This window comes from Erinaceus europaeus, chromosome 6, assembly GCF_950295315.1.
Source record: "Erinaceus europaeus chromosome 6, mEriEur2.1, whole genome shotgun sequence".
Classification (NCBI taxonomy): domain Eukaryota; kingdom Metazoa; phylum Chordata; class Mammalia; order Eulipotyphla; family Erinaceidae; genus Erinaceus; species Erinaceus europaeus.
In genome coordinates, this window is record NC_080167.1 from 72,430,411 (window position 1) to 72,451,107 (window position 20,697).

The 20,697-nt window shown below is 49.4% G+C and overlaps 1 protein-coding gene across 1 annotated transcript in view; it reads right to left on the reverse strand.

Annotated features, from left to right (window-relative positions):
* ZEB1 (zinc finger E-box binding homeobox 1) overlaps positions 1–20,697 on the reverse strand; it is a 111,355-nt gene that overhangs the window by 3,683 nt on the left and 86,975 nt on the right. The window contains exons 3-6 of the mRNA XM_060192501.1: positions 15,173–15,334; positions 10,854–11,056; positions 7,467–7,572; positions 1,821–3,625 (exon numbers count right to left, since the gene is read on the reverse strand). Coding sequence (XP_060048484.1) covers positions 1,821–3,625; positions 7,467–7,572; positions 10,854–11,056; positions 15,173–15,334 — 2,276 coding nt within the window. The remainder of the gene's footprint in view (positions 1–1,820; positions 3,626–7,466; positions 7,573–10,853; positions 11,057–15,172; positions 15,335–20,697) is intronic.

The following is a 20,697-nucleotide window of genomic DNA, read 5'->3' on the forward strand; positions in this document are numbered from 1 at the left end:
AACTTCTCAGAGCTTCATTTATCTTCTTGTTTTCAGGCTGGGACTCACTAAGCAGAGTAAGACTTCACAGACTGCATGTTGTGCACCAGCAGCTCTGTCTGTCTGTGCGCCCCACTACTGTCTCCTAGGACAAAGAAGAGCAGGGGGCCCATTTCGTGAGCCAGGGCGTGAGTGCTGCAGTGGAAGGGGAGCCTTCCAGACTCGGGAGGGAACCTGGGCAGGAGCTTCAAGTGAAATGGGCCCCTTCGCTTTTCTGCTGCCTTCCTCCGACTGCCTGGTGCCCTCCCTACACAGAGGTTCACGGCTGCGTCCCAGCTTCATGTCTGCTTTGGAAAGCCAGAGAGTACGGACGGGGACAGAGTGACTGGGCAGCTTCACCGCTGTGTCATCTCGTCCTGAGTCTGAGTGAGATGCTGCTGGCGCCCTTTCTTATTCAAGAGCGCCCTTTCTTATTCAAGAGCGCTCATCAGAGCTCTGTGTGTCACAAGTCAGACCGATTCACAGGCCATGGGAACGAGATGCGGGCTGGGGACAGCTCACTTGAGAGCAAACGCTCTGTCCCGCGTGAAGACCTGACTTCAGCTGCCAAAGTCACAGGGAGGCACCACATGGCACCGAGAAGTTATATGAACGGAGGGGCAGTGATAGGGTGTCTCTCCTCCTCTCTTTCCCTCTGTCTCCATCTCTGTTTGAAACACAAAGGCCAAGACAGTCCAGTGAGGGCAGTGGCCTCGTGTATGTCTGAGGCCTACTGACATTACGTATCTTAAATTTTCACAATGGCAGGAGACTCAACCACAAGCAACAAGTAAGGGGAAGGGGGGGCAGAGACATGTGAATCGAATACTGTAACTATTTTAACTATGCCAACTACAGCAAATATTTAGATAAATATAAAATTCATCTCTAGCATTTATTTGATTCGATCAGAAATCAACAGAAAAAGTGGGAAAACATCAAGTTACTATATAGAAAATTCAAGGCAACGAGACACGAACAGTCGTGCAATGTGACTGTGCAGTCTCGTGAATTCTGGGTGAGAGAGAGAGATGCGTGTTGGGCTTCACAGCCATGTCTGCTCACACGCAGTTATCACGGGTGAGGCGTGGCTGCAGCTCGTGGCACAGCCAGTCAGTTCACCAGCTGAATGTGTTCAAGGCTCTTGCAGACAGAGGTGCTGACGTTAAGGAGGGAGGCTACCTCCCTCAGTGGAGTGCGCGCCCGCCTGTGGGAGGCTAGTTCCTGCGGCCACAGCAGAGCCCCTCCTTCAGGCGGAGCTGCGTGACTGGTGGCGCAGTGCTGTGGCGTCTTCTCCCCGCACCCAAGTCCTCAAGTCCTTTCTGTCTCACCGGGAAACTGAAAGGGGAAAGCCTGCTGGGACCCGCCTGTGGTGGAGTCTCACAGGTGCAGGTTGCAGAAGTGAGAGCCACCCGCACCTGGTGTGAGCAGCCTCTGAATGGCCGCCTGCTTCCTTTCACGAGCACTCCTGATCAAGACAGACTTATAGAACGGAACTACAGAAACAGACTTGTTTCCTGAGTAGTCCGGCCTTCCTATCTAGCTTCACACTGTCAAGCCTTTAGCTGAGAATTAATTATCCATCTTTAACACTTTCACGGACAACTACACTTTGGAACAGTAAGTAGCTGAAGCTAGAATGCCACAAAAGTCAAAGCAAATTCTGTTTCCTTCCAGAGACGACAATTCAAAATCACCTACTTGGCCCTACAGTGGCTGTTTAACTCAGCGCTCACTGAAAAAAAAACCAGCTTTTGACCGCACAGGCCCAGGACGAGAAGAGTTTTTAAAGCTCCATTTACCTGATTTCCGTTCGGCTGGACCCCTTTCAAGGGTGGTTCCGGGACGGCGGGGCTGACGGTGGCCGAGTATGTGTAAGCCACCTGGGGGATGAGGATGGTCTGCTTGTTGGCGGCGAGTGCCCGCAAGCAAGGAACACTGTTCTGGTCAGTGATGGCCACGATTGTGGGCAGCTGGGCAGTGACTGTCGGGATAGCGATATTGATGGGGTTGGCACTTGGCGGGATTACATCTACAACTGGTTCTGAGTCTGTGGCACAACGGTCCTTCTGTGGCTCTTTTTTTGCACAAGACAAGTTCAAGGGTTCTTCCTGGACAGAATAAACACTGTTCTGGTAAACACTAGTAACGGTCGACCTCTCCAGTAATTCTCCCTGTTGCTTTGGTAGTGAAAGGTCAAGAGGTTCTACTTGGGGCTCTTCCTGTGCGGCTTCTCCTGTATACGAGTGGCCCTGTGCACTTCGGAACGAGGAGAGGTTCAGGGGAGACGGGGATGGCGCCCCGCTTCCGGAGCCGCCCACAGGCGTCGCCACCCCGGGCAGAGCTGGGGAGTCAGCTGGCTCTGCGGGGCCCCGCGCGTCTGCTGTGCCCTCCTGGGCTTCGCCTGCATCTGCCGCGGGGGGCTGGTCCTCACTCTTCGCCAGGAGATGCTCTCCGGCTTCGTCTGGAGAGGGCGGCTGCACCGACAGCTGTCCGGCTTGCATCTTCGCGAACCATTTCTTCACCACGTCCAACGGCAGGTTCACGGAGTCGGCGATCTTGGTGAGCTCTTCTGCACTTGGCTGTGCGTTCAAAGCATGATAAGCTTTGAGGAGAGACAAGAGGTTCTTGAGAGGTGGCTGACTGGGAGAGAGATTGCCATCCCCAGAACCTGAAGAGACAGAGGGCTCGGGCTTGTCGGCTTCTGGCGCAGGGGGCGCAGGGGGCTGAGCAGGCTGCTTCAAGCCATAGTGCTTTAGTTCTGGAAGTGCATCATGGTCTCCCGGGCAGTCGTCACACAGAAGACAAGTGCGGTCGTCCACTCCTCCTTCAAAGCTTTTATCCTGCTCGGATTTGACGGTCAGGTCCTCTGGTAGCTTCTCGCTCTTGCAGGTGTTTGTAGGGACCGGACTTTCTTTCTTTAAATTCTGAGGCACGACTTGCAGCTGGCTGGGCTGCTCCAGACTGTAGTTGATGATGATCTTGGTTGTTCCATCTTGGTCCACCAGAGGAAGGCTGATGGCAGAGATCACAGAGTGGCCCCCCGGCTGCGCGGACGTCGCACCGGCCGCCTCCTGCTCTTTGGACGCCAGGCTGGCTTGGCCACTCTCCAACACCTGCCGTATGACGTTGCCGTCGACAGCCACTTTGAGCACATTCTGAATGTCACTCAAGTTAATACTAATGGGAGACACCAAGCCCACTGTTGGCAGGACAACAGCTTGCACCACGCCCTGAGGAGAAGTGGTCGCCTGCAACGGGCCACCGCCACCAAAAACCCCGTTTTGTAAAGGGGTGGAACAGTTGATTCCTGAAGCAACCACAATGGGTTTGAATTCATAATCCACAGGCTCGGTTTTAATTTGGTTTACAGACAGCTGTTCTTGAAGGGGCTTGTTCTCCACCTTCTGCCGGATCTGCGGCCGTGTGGGGCTGCCGGGTGACGCCGAGAGGGAGGGCGAGGGGCACTGGGGCGTCCTGAGCGCCGGCCGGGGCCGCCCGTTCACAGGCAGCAGGCTGATGCACTTCTTGCTGCTGATGTGCGAGCTGTAGGAGCCCGAGTGGGAAAAGCGCTTCTTACAGTTCGGGCACTCGTATGGCTTCTCTCCTGAAACACACACGCGCGTGAGACTCACATGCCCCGTGTCCCAGCCCCCAACTGACAAGGCTGCGTGGCCAAGAAGCCAAGCGCTCTGTGTGAGACTCTGCTCCGAGTCGGTGTGAGTCCAGACCTGCGTAGACGCTGCCCACACTAGAAGCCCGTGGTGTGACCTACCTGTGACGACCCGAGGCCTCCTCACAGAAGCCGTGTGACTCCTGGGCATTTCCAAGTGCGCCAGCAACTACAAACATCAAATAATCACATTCTGCTCTGTCAAGTTATTTTTTTCTTATCCCGTTGAAGAACCATATGAAATTTTGACCTTTCACCTTGCTTAGCCATCTTTGGAGAAACGAAGGCCAGAAGCAGGAAAGTCAGTCAGGTCCCCAGTAAGCCAAACCACTAGAAATACCTGTCCTTAACTGTGTGAATCATGCAATGCATGCTATTCCTATATTCATAAAGTTTCCTAGAAAAAAAATTTTTTCCCCATGTGAAGGAATGTCTGAACCGAAGCTGTGACCTTCGGCTGAGTGAAACCGGAGTGAACTGGAGTGAAGACACATCCTGAAGGTGCCTGGGCTTGTCTGGGCACTGAATCTCAGGCAGTCCGGCTCTGGTGACCTAAACCACCATTTTAATCTGAGAGCGCAGGCCGGAGTCCAGTGAACAAGCGGCTCATTTGTATGATCTGCTACGAAAACACAGTGTCAAGGAGCACTGAGCAAAGCGGGGTGGTCTCCACAGCCCAGCTCGCTTCAGCACAGCTTCTCTTTCACTGATTTATGACGGGAAGTGACAGAATGTTTGTCAACAAGGCAGGGCTTCTGGGTTTCTGATTCTGACTGAATCAAGCCTCTCTGCGCTGACCATAGCCACTCAGGTCCCAGAGACGCTCACCAACCCTTCATTTAAACAGAACTAGGAAACGTGGCAGCACCAATCAGTGCACATTCCAAATATCCAAAGTATCCAAGTAAAGTTCATTCTCTACCTCTCAAAAATGAAAATAAATCACACTCAAAGTTGTAAGAGACTTCGTATAAGCTTGGCTGGGAATGTTACTTCAAAATGGTAAAATTTTAAGAAGCGAGTTGCATCTTCTCAAAAAAAAAAGTGGCTATTTGAACAATCAGATCTGAGGAATGGTCATGAGACAGGCAGTGGTGCACACATCTCAGATCATAAGGACCCGGGTTCAAGCCCCTGGTCCCCACCTGCAGGGGGAAGCTTCCCAAGTGGTGACGTAGGGCTGCAGGTGTCTCTCTGTTTCTCTCCCTCTCTACCTCCCCCTTCCCTTTCAATTTCCGTCACTATTTCATTAAAGGAAAGGAAGGACGTACTACCCCTTCCTTCTGGATGCAGAGCTCACCTGACTTCTCCTTGACTGCCCAGCCTCTGCTTCCACTCCTGTGCTAGAGAGAGAGCTCGTGTCTGCTGGTGAGCTCTGTGGACGAGGGTCTGCGTCTGCTGAGGACCGTGGTTTGGGCTCGCATCCTGGCTGTTCTATACTGTTTTCTTTACCTCCCCAGCCCAGTGTTTTGACGCGTGAGTACATGTGAACAGCCTCGCTGAGCTACTGGGATGTTCCTAGCAGTGCGTCTCAGCAGTTGTCAGGCTTCTTAAAACACAGCACAGCGTTATGGAGAGGGAGGTCGGCCTAGGTCAGAGTCCACTGTCTGAACACCCACCTCCCTGCGGCTTGCCCTGAGGATGTCACAGGGAGGAAGTCCAGCTTTTCCTGTGAGCCAGACTTCCACGTGGCTGAGGAGCTGCCATGCACATCCTTCACACACTTCTCATGGGACTTGGTTTTCAGGACCCATCCTGCTTGCTAGCTCAGCTCTGGAAACCCCCTAGCCCCGCAACAGAATGAGTGAGATGTGATTCAGAACTCAGAAAGTAGCGGAAACCAGTTTCCAGTGGACACACCAAGGGCCAGGCTGTAGCACGCCTCTATTCACCGTCACATCTACGCGCCTGCTTTCTTGCTAGAGATGTCCGGAACAGGAGAATCTATCTCACTCGTCGACCTCTGTGCTGCCAGGACCTTGTGCACGTGCTGGTCCATGGTCTCGGGCTGACTGCCCGCTGCTGTGTACACATGTGGGGAGAGGAAGGAGAAACACCACATCGCCGGGCTTCCCCAGAGCCCTGCACCCCGCATGGCGCTAGGCACTGACACTGACCCTGGGCTGTGCAGTGGGGCCCTCTGCACCCTGGCGCCTGCTCTCCTTCAGGAGGAGGGAGGCAGAGGGCCACTGTGGTCGGGCAAAGGCCCTGTCGTCAGGGCGCCAGGTTAGACCCGGAGCACGGCCGCGTACGGGCTGCATGGCTCTGGACGAGGTGGTCTGACCCTCCCTTTTCTTGGTAAAAACTAAGGAAACGGGAGCACCGAGCTCAGGGGGACTGTGAGCAGTCTGTGAGTTTGTGTAGACCAGTACTAGAGTGTGACTGTGCACAGTTAAGTGTCCAGACGTGAAAGAGTCTGCAGGGCGCTGATGCCAAGTGAAGACAGCCTTCGCCTTTGACTCACTGCTTATGGCTCATGGCTGAGACGCAGAACGGGAGACACAAAGCAGAACTCGGACTGGGTTTGGAGAAGTTGCCAAAGTAAAGGACTCTGGGGCGGGGGAGGGAGGAGGGCGGATTTTCAGCTCCAGTGTGTGTGTGTGTGTGTGTGTGTGTGTGGGGTGTGTGGGGGGGGGTAGGGACACAGCTCTCTGTCGCGGAATGGTGTTAGCCTGTACTCCTACAGTCTTCTAAATCACTATTTATCCAACACGGCAGGAGGAATTAGATTGGCTGTCCCAAGTTCTTGAAATGCATAGATCAGAGTTCTTTTTTGTTTTAATTTTTTAAATTTCATTTATTTATTTTCCTTTTGTTGTCCTTGTTGTCTTTTTATTGTTGCTGCTATTGTTATTGATGTCATCATTGTTGGATAGGACAGAAAGAAATGGAGAGAGGAGGGGAAGACAGAGGAGAAGAGAAAGACAGACACCTGCAGACCTGCGTCACCACCTGTGAAGCGACTCCCCTGCAGGTGGGGAGCCGGGGGCTCGAACCGGGATCCTTAAGCCGGTTCTTGCACTTTGCGCCATGTGCGCTTAGCCAACTGTGCTACCGCCCGACTCCCAGATTTGAGTTCTGAGCACACGCTCCTCTAGTCTAAGCGCTCGATGGCAATGCGGCAGGGCCCCGTCCGTACCAGGAAGTGCTTGCAGCCGCCTATTTGGGGAGAAGTAAAGTCTTAGAAAACACTTTCCTAGTCAAGGCCAAGACGGGTGGAGGCAGCATGTTTTACACCCAAGCACATACTTTGGGTGGTTCTGACCGTTCGCTCCCTTTGCTTTTCCTTATGTATTATTGGATAGGACAGGGAGAAAGATAGGTAGATAGATAGATAGATAGATAGATAGATAGATAGATAGATGGATGAGAGACCTGCAGCCCTGCTTCCCCCCTGCAGGTGGGGGCCGAGGGTTTTGAACCCAGGTCTTCGCACATAGTGATGTGGACACTCAATTGGGTGCACCGTCGCTCAGACCAATACCACTCACTTTTAAAAAGTAGCTTTTTTAAAAATAGCTTTTTCCTTTTCCCAAGCAGAGCCCCTAGAGAAATGCAAAAAGAGCTCTCAGTAAGTTCCTAAAGGTGACTTGTCTAGGTGGTATTTCTTGTAAAAATGCTTTCTTCTGATTAGGAAAGATCTTGATATAATGTAACCAGAGATTAATAAGATTCCAATAAAGCAGTACTAATAAACACAGAACTTCTCCAGGTGAGCCTCCAGCTGAAACCTCCCCGTGTGGCCACCGGCTACCCAGATGCAGACAACACTCACCGCTATGGATCCGGAGGTGCTCCTTGAGGTGGTGCTTGTACTTGAAGGCCTTCCCACACTCGCTGCACTTGAACTTGCGGTTGCCCCCAGACTGAGTCACGTGTCTCTGGAAGGGAGAAGCGGTCTTTAGTGACGATGCGGGAAGCTGTAGACAGAGGGGTTACCCAGACTCTACAGGCAGTTTTGGGAATGACTTTACTTCTGAAAGGCCTCAAGCTGCAGCAATTCCCAAACTCTAACACTTAGAACAGCACATGAAGGATGGCATTAGGGGAAGAAGTTCAGCGTAAAGTGCATTCAAGCCTCAGGATTATATTTTTAACAAGGTAAAATATTAAGCAAAAAATGAAGCTAAAAACTACAAGCTAAGATGGTGTTCTCCACATTCTAGTTTACAGATAAAGAAACTTAAGGTCAAGAATTTTTAGTCATCTGCTTAGCCCACAGTTACTAAATAGAATAACAAGGTCTACAAAATAGAAGAAAAGCTGTTTTTCTAGTAGATTATGTTGTCTCTTTATAAGGTTGACGAATTTACTTTAGTCTGGTGATTTAAAAAATCTCCCATCTTGGTCGCTTCATAGGCGGTGAAACAGGTCTGCAGGTGTCTGTCTTTCTCTCCCTCTCTCTGTCTTCCCCTCCTCTCTCCATTTCTCTCTGTCCTATCCAACAACAATGACATCAACAACAACAATAATAACCACAACACTAAAACGACAAGGGCAACAAAAGGGAATGAATAAATATTTTTTTAAAAAATCTCCCATCTTTTTACCTGGATATGGATTATTATATTAGTTTTCTATCTAATCCATCATTCTGTACTCTAAAAAGCATTGCTTGGTAGTGAAGGAAGGGAAAGGGAGAGACAGAGAGAGAGATAACTGAGTGTTGCTCTAGTGTGTACGGTGCCAGGGACCACATGCATGCCAATTATCCAACCTGTGCTTTTATGTATTTCATGTGTAGTCTGAACTTTTTGATTAAAATCATGAGAGCACTACTTGAATTTTATTGAACCCTATTGCTGAATCTCAGAATTCTCATCATCAACTCCTGGGTATAGATTCTGAGTCCAGAGGCCCCAAGTCTCTAGATCTGTTCTTGGCTAGTTCTTAATAAGAAGTCTGTATCTTAGGCATTTAGTGAGTCTTGTTTTTTTTTTTTTTTTTGCATATACAGTGCTCCCATTTCCTTACTTTCGATCATGGCCCCACTCATTCTTTCCTCAGAGCTGCTTCCTCGAGTCACGACCAGGGAGATTCTACCATTATTTAAAGCTTGCTCAAGCACTACCTGCTGCCTGTGGACCCTGGCTGGACACCACAATGGCTTTTCACAGAGGATGGACTACGTATCAAGCTCTACTTTCCCCAAACCCATGGATTTAAACACAGATGATATGATGGAGACTTCCAGTTAGTGTCTTTAGACCTTTCCCTCAACCCCAGACTCTCAGATACATCTGCTCCTTTGATGTTTCCTGTTGGAAGCGACAGGCATCTGACACAAAGCATGATCAACGATGAGCTTTCAACTCCTGCCCTGAAGCATCAGCTCTCCCTGGAGTGTTCCTTCTCCTGCGGACACCCTTGTTCATCTGATAATCACTAACATTAGACCTGAACGCTGCCTTCCTCTCACTCTACCAGCAGACCTGACAGATTCTGAATCAGCACTTCCCATCACACCGCCATGACTGTCAGCACCACCTTCCCTTGTCTGGACTGCAGCAATAGCTTCTGTCTGGCCATCCTGCTTCCATTCTCGTCTCTCTTGCTCCATTCTTGACCCAATATCCTATGTTCCCTCAAAAAAAAAAAAACCAATGTCCTCCTGTCCACCCTGGAGGACACAATCAAGATACCTCCTCTGGTTGACTCCCCCTGGCCATGCCATCTCCCCAACACTGGTCTCCCTTCTGTTCCTGGGGAGGCCGGCAGACCTCTGGCCCAGCTCTCCATGTTCCACTCCCACTCGCCCTTTTTTAAGCAGGCCCTCCCCCTCCCTCCCTCCCTCCCTGGATGGGCACATTTGTGCACATGCCCCATTTCAGAGAGCCTCCCTCCCTGTAAAAATAACCAGCTTTCATCACTTCATCCTTGTCATGCTGCTTCATTTTGTCTGAACTACCTGATCTGATGTCTTGTATGACCTAGCAGTGGGGCCTCTACTGTCTGCCCCCTTGCTTGTCTTTTTCCATTGTTGTGCCTTTAGAAGCTAGAAAAGGGCCTGCCACAAAGGAGAAACCCAGTCACTTGCTGAGCGAATAAGAAGGCACGGGATGGTTTTCAAGGGCCAGCATGATAAACACCTGCATTTGCTGCCTCGATCCTGTTCCCAGAACCTCCCTGGTATGTTTCTTCATGCCGCAGACCACCTGGCCACGCTCGAGAGAAAACCTCGTCCTGCTCCGTCAGGACAGTGAGCCTGAGTGGCCACCCTCCTCCTCAGTGACTCCGACTTCCTTATGTCTGAGAGTCCTCCAACTGGAGGCATGTGTCCGGACTCCTTCAGTGGAGGAAGCTGGGTGTGCACCAGCAAGTGTGTGTGCTGTGCGGCCTCACTGGTTCTTAAAGCTAGGATCAAGTCGGTTATGATTTGACTGTTTACAGTTAATACCATCAGGACCTTCTAAAAAGGCAGCTTCTCAAAAATTTCACTTCTCCCAAGTAAGTAGTGTAAATCTAACTTGCACTTATAGAGAAGAATCTGGGCTTACACTTTACAAGTTGAGAAGTGGAATCCTAAAAATCTGAGTCTCCAGAATAAGAATGGTTTAGAACCTTAACTTCAGATTCTTGCCTGAGAGTCCACTGCTCTATCCAACATGCCACCCCTGGGCTTAACTTCAGATTCTTCAAGGAGTCAACTTCCCAAAATACATACAGGAAAAAAGAACAGTAGTTCATCCTGGCTACGTCAAAACTTACTGGTTTCACTTTCAATTTGTTCAGTATTAATTCACATAGTTTAAGCAACTGAAAAGTTTTCTCCTACACTGAGTGTCTTAGGGGAATACATTCTGAAATCTAGTGCTTAGCTTAAGAGAAACACACACACACACACACACACACACACACACACTCTCACACACACATTGACCAGAGCACTGACCAGCTCTGGCTGATAGTGGTGCAGGGGATTAAACCTGGGACTTTGGTGCCTCAGGCATGAGAGTCTCTTTGCGTAGTAACCATTATGCATCTACCCCCACTCGAGAAATATTTGTTATAACGCAAGTAAAATAATTCGAGACAAAAGGGAGAAAAAGTCTTTCATTTTATGAGGCTGTAGACAAGACACTGTCTAGCAGACCCATTTATTTCAAAAGCACTGAAATCCTCACCTGCCCTGCAGGGTGCATGACTCTGCCGTGGCACTTACTTGATCTCTTCCTGACTTGTGTGACGTCATGTGGCGTTCGAGCTGGGTTCTGTATGCAAAGGTGTAGCTGCACAGGGAGCAGCTGAAGTTGTCTTCGTTCTTTTCATGGCGGTACTTGATGTGCTCCTTCAGAGAGGTGAAGCGCTTGTAGCCTCGGTCGCAGTACGGGCAGGTGAGCAGCTGGGAAAACGCATCCGGTGTTCCTGGAAAACAAAGCCGTACACCTCCAAGTCACAACACTGCAGCGGCTCCAGCCTGCTACGGGGCGCCTGCCTCTGCCCTCACAGGGGCTGTGAGGCTCACTCTCTGCTCGAGTCCCGCAGCACGGATGCTCACCTACACCTCCCAGAGAAGAGAGAGAGCGGGCGCCAGGGGAGGTCAGACAACGTAAGTCCACGTGTGATCAGGACTCACGTGCGTGCTGACTTCAAAGCCCCAAACCTTTTCACTAGACCACAGTGCTTCCCATTCTTTGTGTGGCTAGTCAGAAAACACAAAAATAAAACGAGAGTGTAAGTTGCACTTATAAGTATGCGTGTCTATGGAGATTTCCACATCAGAATCTTTCTAGTGGGAGCGATGCCACCAGGTTTTAAAATTTAATGTTCACGCTTTCAAATTTGAAAATGACATTTAAGCTTCTTGTTCTTAAAAGGATGACAAGTGGCTACAGACTGTACTATGCTCCAAGAAGCCTTGCAGTTAGGTGTGGGCCTGCACTTGAATTCCAGTCAGAAGAGTTTGTCTTTGGGGACAAGGGTGGGGGGTTGTGGGAGTCAGGTCTGGCCTCTCATGCCTTTTCATGCTCCTCTCCCTCTTGAGATATGTCGACATGTTCTCAGTGTAGTTTTTATATGGATCAATACAGGCCAGCTTTCAGAAGATAAAAGGCATTATGGATAAACTGGAAAGGGATTTCATTTTCACAGCTGGGACCATTGAAATCTGACAATCTGAACATGTAATACCACTCCATATTTTATTTCTTCAGTGAAATACATAATACGTAGTTGTTACCTTATCATCTCTAGCTAGTTTATTATTTTACTTATTATTCATTATTTATTTTTCCCCACTCCCATCGCCAAAGGTCTGTGTCCTCACCCCACCCCATAAACACTATAGTTCTGCCAGAGCCTCGATCTACCTGCATTTTAAACATCTAAGAGATTACCTAGGAGAACTTTGTGACAATCTCAAAATGTTTCATAGACAGAGATGACTTTTTTAAAGTGCATATAAGTTGATGTCTTACTCTAGACATGGCTTTAAACAGTAGACCGGCCACCTGGTTCTTTGTATCTATCAAGATATGCTGGAGTCTGTGCATATAACCTAATCCAATCAAATAACCACAATTTCTAATAAAGTTCATGTTGGCATACAGCAGGGCAGCAGAAACCCAAACCAGAGTTGTTTGTTGGTTCTGATTCTAACAGAGGCCCACTTCCTCGGGGCTAGAGGAGGAAACGGTTCTGTAAACCCCAGACCTTAGCGGGCCACAGTGGCCGGAAGGCAAGGTTCACACTGCAGACACCACTCCAGTGGCGGGACAAAGGTTGTTGGCACACAGTGTACCGCAGGGCAGAGGGACGACCGTTTTCTCCTCCGACTGCAGGCCACCCCCACTGATGAACTAGCACAACACCGGGGGCTTCCTAACACGGGGGCTGCTCGTGGATCCAAGTCAGGCACCGTCAGAACATCTGCTTAGCCTTCTCTACACGCGAGAGGTGGCATTCATCCTTTAGGTCGCTAGCACAAACCAATAAAAGAGAGTCTGACCATTTCGCTATATCAACCCAGGTATAAATGAACAGATTTTAGAAGTCAGATGAAATTTTTGTTTCTGTTTTGAAAGAAACCTGAATTGTTTTTTAAAATAACTACTACTTTTTAAGCAATGAAGACTTGCAACATAAGGAAAATGTTTCTTTTAGAATTCCTCTAGTGAGTGCAAAGTGATCAAGCAGCACTGTTTACAATCTGTGTAGGACCAGTTTTTGAATCTTAGTAATTTCTTTATGTATCTATAGAAACTCTTTAATTGGAAGTCAGGCTGTAGCACAGCAGGTTAAGCGCAGGTGGTGCAAAGCACAAGGACCGGCGTAAGGATCCCGGTTCAAGCCCCCGGATCCCCACCTGCAGGGGAGTCGCTTCACAGGCGGTGAAGCAGGTCTGCAGGTGTCTGTCTTTCTCTCCCCCTCTCTGTCTTCCCCTCCTCTCTCCATTTCTCTCTGTCCTATCCAACAATGACGACAACAATAAAACAAGGGCAACAAAAGGGAATAAATAAATACATATAAAAAGTAAAAAAAACTCTTTAATTACTATACACTACTACACACAACTTATTTTGGCAGGTAGCCTGAAAGTTTACGCTTGTGGTAGTCTGACTTAGTACGAGAGTTTTGCTAAATCTTCATCTGTCCTCTGACGGCTCTGAATTCGTGATGAGTCACCGCTGGGGCTAACAAGCCTGCTAACAAGCCATCGACTTTGCTCTGCTAAGCCTTGCACACTGTCAGAGTCTCACTTTGCATGTGTAAGCAGACGGCGCTGGAGTGATTCCCTAACGCCGCGCATCACCGACCTGAAGGCAGTGAGCGCCTGGGTAGAAAGCACTGTGACTCCTTTTCCCAGCTCTGGTGAGCAGGGCCTGCTTGCTTTCCACAGGACTTTACTGGGTAGCTTTGAGTAAGGGTTTCATAAGGCCTCACTCACTTGACAAATACCATGGGACACCTATTTCCCATTATGTCGTTTCACTGAGGTTTTCTGAAATGTTTGCACTTACATGAACATAGCATTTACAGAGTCTGTCTCCCTCCACTTTTATCGTCTCTACTACTCCTTGGGTGAAATGTTAACACATCTCCTTAAGAGGAACAACACAGCAGAGGACACCCCAAGTTGCAGGGCTGTCTAAGGCTACAGTGACAGCAGCGGCGGCCTCTCCAGAGCGCTGACCATGCAGCTGACACCCAGAGTATCAGGAGCACTGCCCAGGTGTCAAGATGGAGCCTTCTAGCTTACAGTTCTCAAGGCCCAACTTCTTCTTCTTCTTCTTTTTTTTTTTTTTAAGAGATTTTATTTATTTCTGAGAAAGGAGGAGAGAGAAAGAACCAGACATCACTCTGGCACATGTGCTGCTGGGGATCGAACTCAGGACATCATGCTTGAGAGAACAAAGCTTTATCACTGCGCCACCTCCCGGACTACAAGGCCCAACTTCTTTACTTCTTTTGTCACTGACTAGTCACTTACTGAAATCCCGTCTATTCTGCAGTGAAACTGAGGTCTCTGCTCTTTTCCACATCTGACTCCTGACTTGAGGGAAGTTCACTTGGCATCTGTTCTACGGCGGCCTCTAAGATTTCCTTCAAGAATCTAAAAGCTCTTGCTGGGATGACATTTACATCAGGACCAGTAAACCTGAGTTGTTTAGGTATAAGTCAAACAAAACACACATGAAACTTGTCTGAGGAAGAGCCACGGCACTCTGATAAACAACATCGGGAGTAAATAAGGAGCTGCTCTGTATTCCCGGCCAGGAAGGCTCACCACTGCCGGCATGCCTCATGTCGTTCTCAATTTGATCTGCAGATTACGACTCTCATAAAAGTTGGAGTGTGTTATTTTATGGAGAGACAAAGATCCTAAGGTTCATTTAGAGAGGCAAAAGGCTCAGAATATCCAAAAGAATCTGAGAAGTTGAGTATTTGAGTGCTGAGCTAGGTCTAGACACTAAGAATCCCGACCAGTCCAACTGCTTTCACAGGCCAGCCCTCACTCGTGCCCTTAGACCCCCAGGTGCGCCCGCTTCTAGGTGCTGCTCTCACGTGACACTTCTCCCTGGAACACGTGCTGCCGCTTCGGGGCGTGACACACGGAGGGCAGGACACTAGCTGCCTCAGCAGAGTGTGTGCCACTCTGTGTACCCAGAGCAGGCTAGGGCACATTCAGGAAGGCTGTGTTCTGAACCTGTGTGTGCTTGCTCGGAGAAGTAAAAAGACATGTGACCGTGGTCACTAGGTGTCCCGTGGGGCTCCCATGTAGCTGGGGGAAAGCAGCGTCCAGCCACGGCCCAGGGGTTCGCGCACGGCGGCGCTGCTGCCAGATGCCTGAGAGGTGTGAGGACGGCTCCCGCTGCGCTGCCAGCACGGCGTTCCGCGGCTCAAGGGACGCAGCTCTCTGGCACCCGCCAGACTCTGGTTTTCAAAGACACCACCTACTAGTGGGGTGGTTCTCAAAGCAGAGAACTGAACGCCATAAGCCTTTGACAGTCAAGTTCAGAACAGCCGCGCAGCTCCACTCACCGTTCTCGTCGTGCCCGCTGGCTTCTGGCGTGCCCTGCCTCTGGTCCTCTTCAGGCGCTTCCGGGTAGATGACGGCCGTGTCTTGCTGCTGCAGAAACTCCTCGACGTTCGGGTCATGATTCTGCTCGTTTTCTGCGTCTGAGTCACATCCGTCCTCTTTTACTAAAAGAAATGTGGACATCATCAAAGTCAACCCCACCACTGCTGTCACAAAAGTTTCTCTGAACAAGAAGTTATCTGAGAGAATACATGACTATTTAATTTTACAATAAATATTTACTGCAAATTAACACACAAAACCACACATTCTGTGACATTAAAAAGGTTTTGGTTTTCTAAATGCCAAGTGTTATAAGCGATCTTGAGGTCTCCCCACCACCTCTCTCCTCTCGTTCAACCCAAACACTGTTCTCCCTAGCTTAGGGCGGTGCTGGGGATTGAACCTGGGTCTGCTGGTGCCTCAGGCGTTAAAGTCCTTTTGCAGAACCACTACACCACCTCCCCAGCTTCACAGCTATCCCTCATTTTCCTGCCAAAGAGAGGGGTGGTAGCACAGTGCCTGCAGTGGGGCGCAAGGACATTTCACTGGTGCGGGAGGGGTGCTGACACATATTCTGGGGGAGCTGAGACAACAACCGTCTTTAAAACCTTCCCCCCGGTGAAAACTAAAACAGTGGTAAGAAAATAAGGAACGGATAAAGTAATATAGTTGACTGAATCCTTAATCTCTCAGCCAACGCAAGGGAAAGGGAAGACGACGTTTGCAGCTGCACAGCCAGCTGTCACAGGCATGCCCAGCTCTATCTGAAGTCTGAGTCACCAGTTCAAAACGCTGAAGCTGTTTCGCCAGGCGGTTTGTCACAACGCAGCTCTGGTGGCTGGTCCTCCACAGTGAGGTGGCGCACGCTCGGGAAACCGCCCCATGGACCCTGGTGCTCATTCACACAGATGGTTGTTCTCTCTCTGCTTTGTCCGCAGTGAGCGCTGGACTGTGGGGGACCGTCTTCCCCTTGACACAGAAGAGTCTAAGGGTGGTGGGTGCTCAGAGCCGCCGAGGGTCTAGGCACTGCTGCCCTGCGGCCCCTCACTCGTTCCCCCAGCCACTCTGTGCTCGCGCATCCTGCGGCCGGCTTGCTACACGCCGCAGACAGGGCTGTGAGCTCCAGACCAGTTAGATGTCACGGGGCGCTGCTTCCGTCCGACAGTCGTCACCACATCTCGCCAAGTCGCCTGTCCGGTCTCAGTGAGCGCATCACCCACGTGGCTGCTGCTGGAAGCCCAGAGCCGAGGGCAGAGCGATGCCCTTTCCCCTCGGACCTGCAGCCCGGAGCTGCCCGGCTTCGGTGGGCGTGACGGCGCCTGGTGGGCTCAGAGATGGAGACTGCTCAGGAGGAAAGCTGGGCGGTGGCTGGGGAGAGACTCCTCCAGTTCCTCAGCTTCCGGAAAGTTCTCTCTACTTGTCCCTGCCCACAGTGTTTTCTGCTCTAAAGAGCTTTTAAAGGGGAGATGAAGGGTTGTCCCCCCCCATGGAGCACGAGCACATCAGCGCGGAAAAGCTCCGGCTCGCCAGATTAAGGCTGTCCACGTGCTGACTCGTCGCCCAGGCATCAGCCCCGCACAGGCCTTGCGGTCTGCAGAAGACAGGGCTCTGCAGTGGTCAGACACGGCGTCGGAAATGGGCTACCTGGCCCCGGGGGTACTGTGGGGGGCTGACAATGCCCGATGACCAAGTGGCCAGAGGGAGTGAGGGGCGACTGTCCTCACCTGCTCCAGTCCTTAACCACTACTTGCAAACTCACGGTTTGACCTTGGACTGGCGTTGCTGCACTGCACCAAGGTAAAGGGCTTGCGGTGCAGGGCCAGGGGGTCAGGTGCCGGAACATGATTGTTGGTATGCATGAGACCCCTTCTGTTTCATTTGGTTTAAATCCCCCCTGCTTAACACTATTCTATTTACATAACTACTGTTAACAAGTTCCACCCTCCCTCCAGGGCATTGGTGGTTCAGTGATAGGATTCTCGCCTGCTCTGCCCCCTCCTTGTCACACCCTGATCCCCTCTTTGTCACACTCTGATTTTCACCAATCACTTTTCTCTCCACCCTCTCTATGTCACATCCTGTTTCCACCCTACTTGGGAAGTATATATAAAGACAGCATTGTGAGTTTTACAGTACTGTACTTTGAGTTTAACTTAGCTCGTCTTAGATTGTGCTGCGTCCTGCATGAATAAAGAGATACTGCCTACAGCTCAACCATGAGTCCCTGGTCGTCTGTTACCCGCCCGTGAAGCCAGCCCAGCGAAAACAACATAACCCGTTGAAAACAACCTAACCCGTCGAAAACAACACATGATGGCGGAGGAGGACCTAGCGGGGGTCAGAGTGTTGTGTGGAAAACTGGGAAATGTTACACATGGACCAACCGCTGTATTTTACTGTCGACCGTAAACCGTGAATCTGCCCGATAAAGAAAAAAGAATCACTACAGAGGGCGTCCGTTCTCAGTCTCACAGGCTCTTCAGGTCTGTTCCTCGCAGGTACCAGGCAAGCGTTTTCAGGCAGCTAATGCAGCACCAGTCTGCCGTCGAGTGTTCGCTGTAGGATTTTCAAGTCGAGTAAGACAACACCCGTGCAACTTATGCTTTCCGTGATTTCTTACAGATTCCACTTTATCAACTTATACAATAAAATGATTTCAACTTAAGGCTGCACTTACGAGGTGTTTGGTTCTTTCTCTACACCGCTAGCAACCACACACAGCTGGCACCGACGCTCAACGACTATTTCTCTTTTCCGTCCACCAAGTCATTTTCCGGGAGGGTCACTGGAGTATGGCGCAGCTCCTCATCTCCTGAGGATGAGTGTCCCCCCTTGCGTGCATGGGCCACCTCCGGTCTGGGGCTGTGGCAGCGCTGCGGTGGCGACAGGCGTGCGTGGTTTTCTCTAGCCGGTGTCAGGTGTCACTGTATTGCCGTGAGTCAGCATGAAGATGCGCGGCGTAAAGATTCTGCGTCTTCACCTGCTATATGCAATCGCACGTCCACTGACTGGTCCGAAGTCCGCTCATGCAAAACCAAGAGCCAAGGGACTTCACAGTAAAAGCAAATTCGACCTGTGTGATTTCACTCTCACTGTTAAGTATTTTAAAAGGATGATGTACTTACATATGCCTCTTTATGTCCCTTGTACTTATTATATTAAACCTATCAGAATGCTATGACTTCTTTATATCAGTCAGAAAAATGAAGATACACTTTCTCTCTTACAGAAAGTCTTATTTGGCTGCTTTTTATAAAAGTGGTAACTAGTTTTACTAACCGGTTTATTAAATAGAAACTTTGCAGACACAGAAGGAAGGAGGTTTGCAAGCACTAAGATACAGTATGTTCGTGTAGTAAAAGGATTTTTCTTAAAAAATGTATTGGCCAAGAAATGCCAGAGTTAATCGCATCGAAACTTCACCAGCCTTCCCGACATATTAAACAGGATGTGTCCAAACTGACAAAAGCTGAAGGCAGATCTTGGCTGGCTGCTAAGTAAGCACTGGGGTCTTTCAACTATATATCCCAGAAAACAAGGAGGGATGATTTTATGGCCGGGAAACAAATCCTTTCATAAACTAAGTGGCTTCAATTTTTTTCTTACGACAAAATTTTGCAGTTCTATTAAAGAGACTTTTCAGTTGACAGGGTAGAAAAAGTATTTCCATTCACAGATAACCATAAGTCTTTGCACATAAGTCAAAGATATGCAAAGAATTGAGTATTTTTATTTCTTTTATGAGAATAATGTTATTTCAGTGCTAAATAAAACACTTATTGTTGAGTACCTTTTCTTCTAGAAATAATTTAAGTCAAACTACTGTTTTAACAGTTTTAACAGTTTTACTGTTTTAACAGTTTTAATTAGCTATTGTTAAATGCTGACTAGGACAATGTTCAACTAATTGAAAAAAACGCTCCAGCTTCTTTAAGCACATCTTTAATAACAATTCATTAAAATTTATAATGTATTTATGTTGTGGTCCACCAAGTAGGATTGATAATTAAGTGATAAATCAATCATCTATTTTACAAAATTCTAAGAGCTTTATGGTCCCTGGAAATTAAAGAAAAATTTCTATTTCAATTATGTAAGTGCTTTTTTTACTAAGATGATAACTGATCAAAATGTCTTCAGATAGGAAGTCTATGTATGTGGTAGTATCACATTTGGGGAGCCACAGAGAGTGGAGACAGAGCTTGAGCAGACTGACCTTTCTTGATGCTTGAAGATGAGCTTATTCATCTTTCTAGGTTTTATTTTTCTATTTTACTTAATTTAATAAGAGAGACACAGAGAGAAATGCCAGAGCCCTGCTCAGCTCTGATACACAGTGGTGCTGGGGACTGACCCTGGGAGCATGGAGCCTCAGGCAGGAGAGTCTTTTGCAGAACCGTGCTGCGACTCCGCTGCCCTGCAGTTCTAAAGGTTTTTACGTAAGAAGGCAAAGCCGTCTACCCATTTGCCAACCACTGTACTGCACTCCATTAACACCCCAATAAGGAAGCGATGGGCAAGCCACAAAAGCAATCTCTGGCGCACGAGAAGTACGTCTGGCTGGAGCTGCTGCCTTCATGAGACGCTTCACGCGCCCACTGAGGACTGGGGGTGGGGGGCAGGATGGAACCCGCCGGCTCACAGCAAACCTGGGAGGTGATGGCCGCGTCTGGGGGCAGGACGGAACCAGCTGGCTCACAGCAAACCTGGGAGGTGATGGCCGTGCCGTAGGCTTGTGATGACTAAATTCATCACATAGTTCATGCTCAGGCAGGCAGTCAGTGCTAGCTAATATTATTTGCTATTCTCCTCAAAGCAGTGCTAAAAGGTGAATTAACAGTATGATTTCCCAATTAAAGTTTTCTTTGATGGAAAATAAACTCAGGAAAGATACGGTATTTAGAGTAAAAACAAGGGTCAACTCTGAGGGCTGACACTGGTGTGAGTTCTCTGGAACAACTCTGGGCTCTTCCTAAGAAATCAGTACAGTCTCCCTGGTCAAGCCCAGCCAAGCTCCCGCCCTGCAGCACTGCACCTGCAGCGGAAGGGGTCCCAGGACCGTCAGAGCACAGAGCGGCTAGCCAGCACCGAGGGTGTTCACATCTACACACTGGGGGAGACACACAGACTGCAGTCTGGCTTGCGCTGGTGCCTGGGCATCACTGTGGAGCCAAAGTGCTTTGTCACACACGGAATTCTGGGAGGGTGAGTGGCCCGGAAACTGCTCAGCGGGTGGAGCTCCAGACTTGCTCTCTTGCTTCCTCCCTGCTACAGGAGGATAGGAGTGGTGCCCTGGCTTCTCTCTTTCTCCTACGAAACAGGAAATAAGACTTTTAAGAGGACAAATCCAAGAACAGAGCGTGAGTGCAGACAGGTTCACTGTTCACAGTTCACTGTGAAGACTATTCTCGTTCGGCCGCTAATGCTTCACTTCCATCAGAATATTCTCAGGCTCCCTTCTAGTTTGGGCATTTTTAAAACAGCG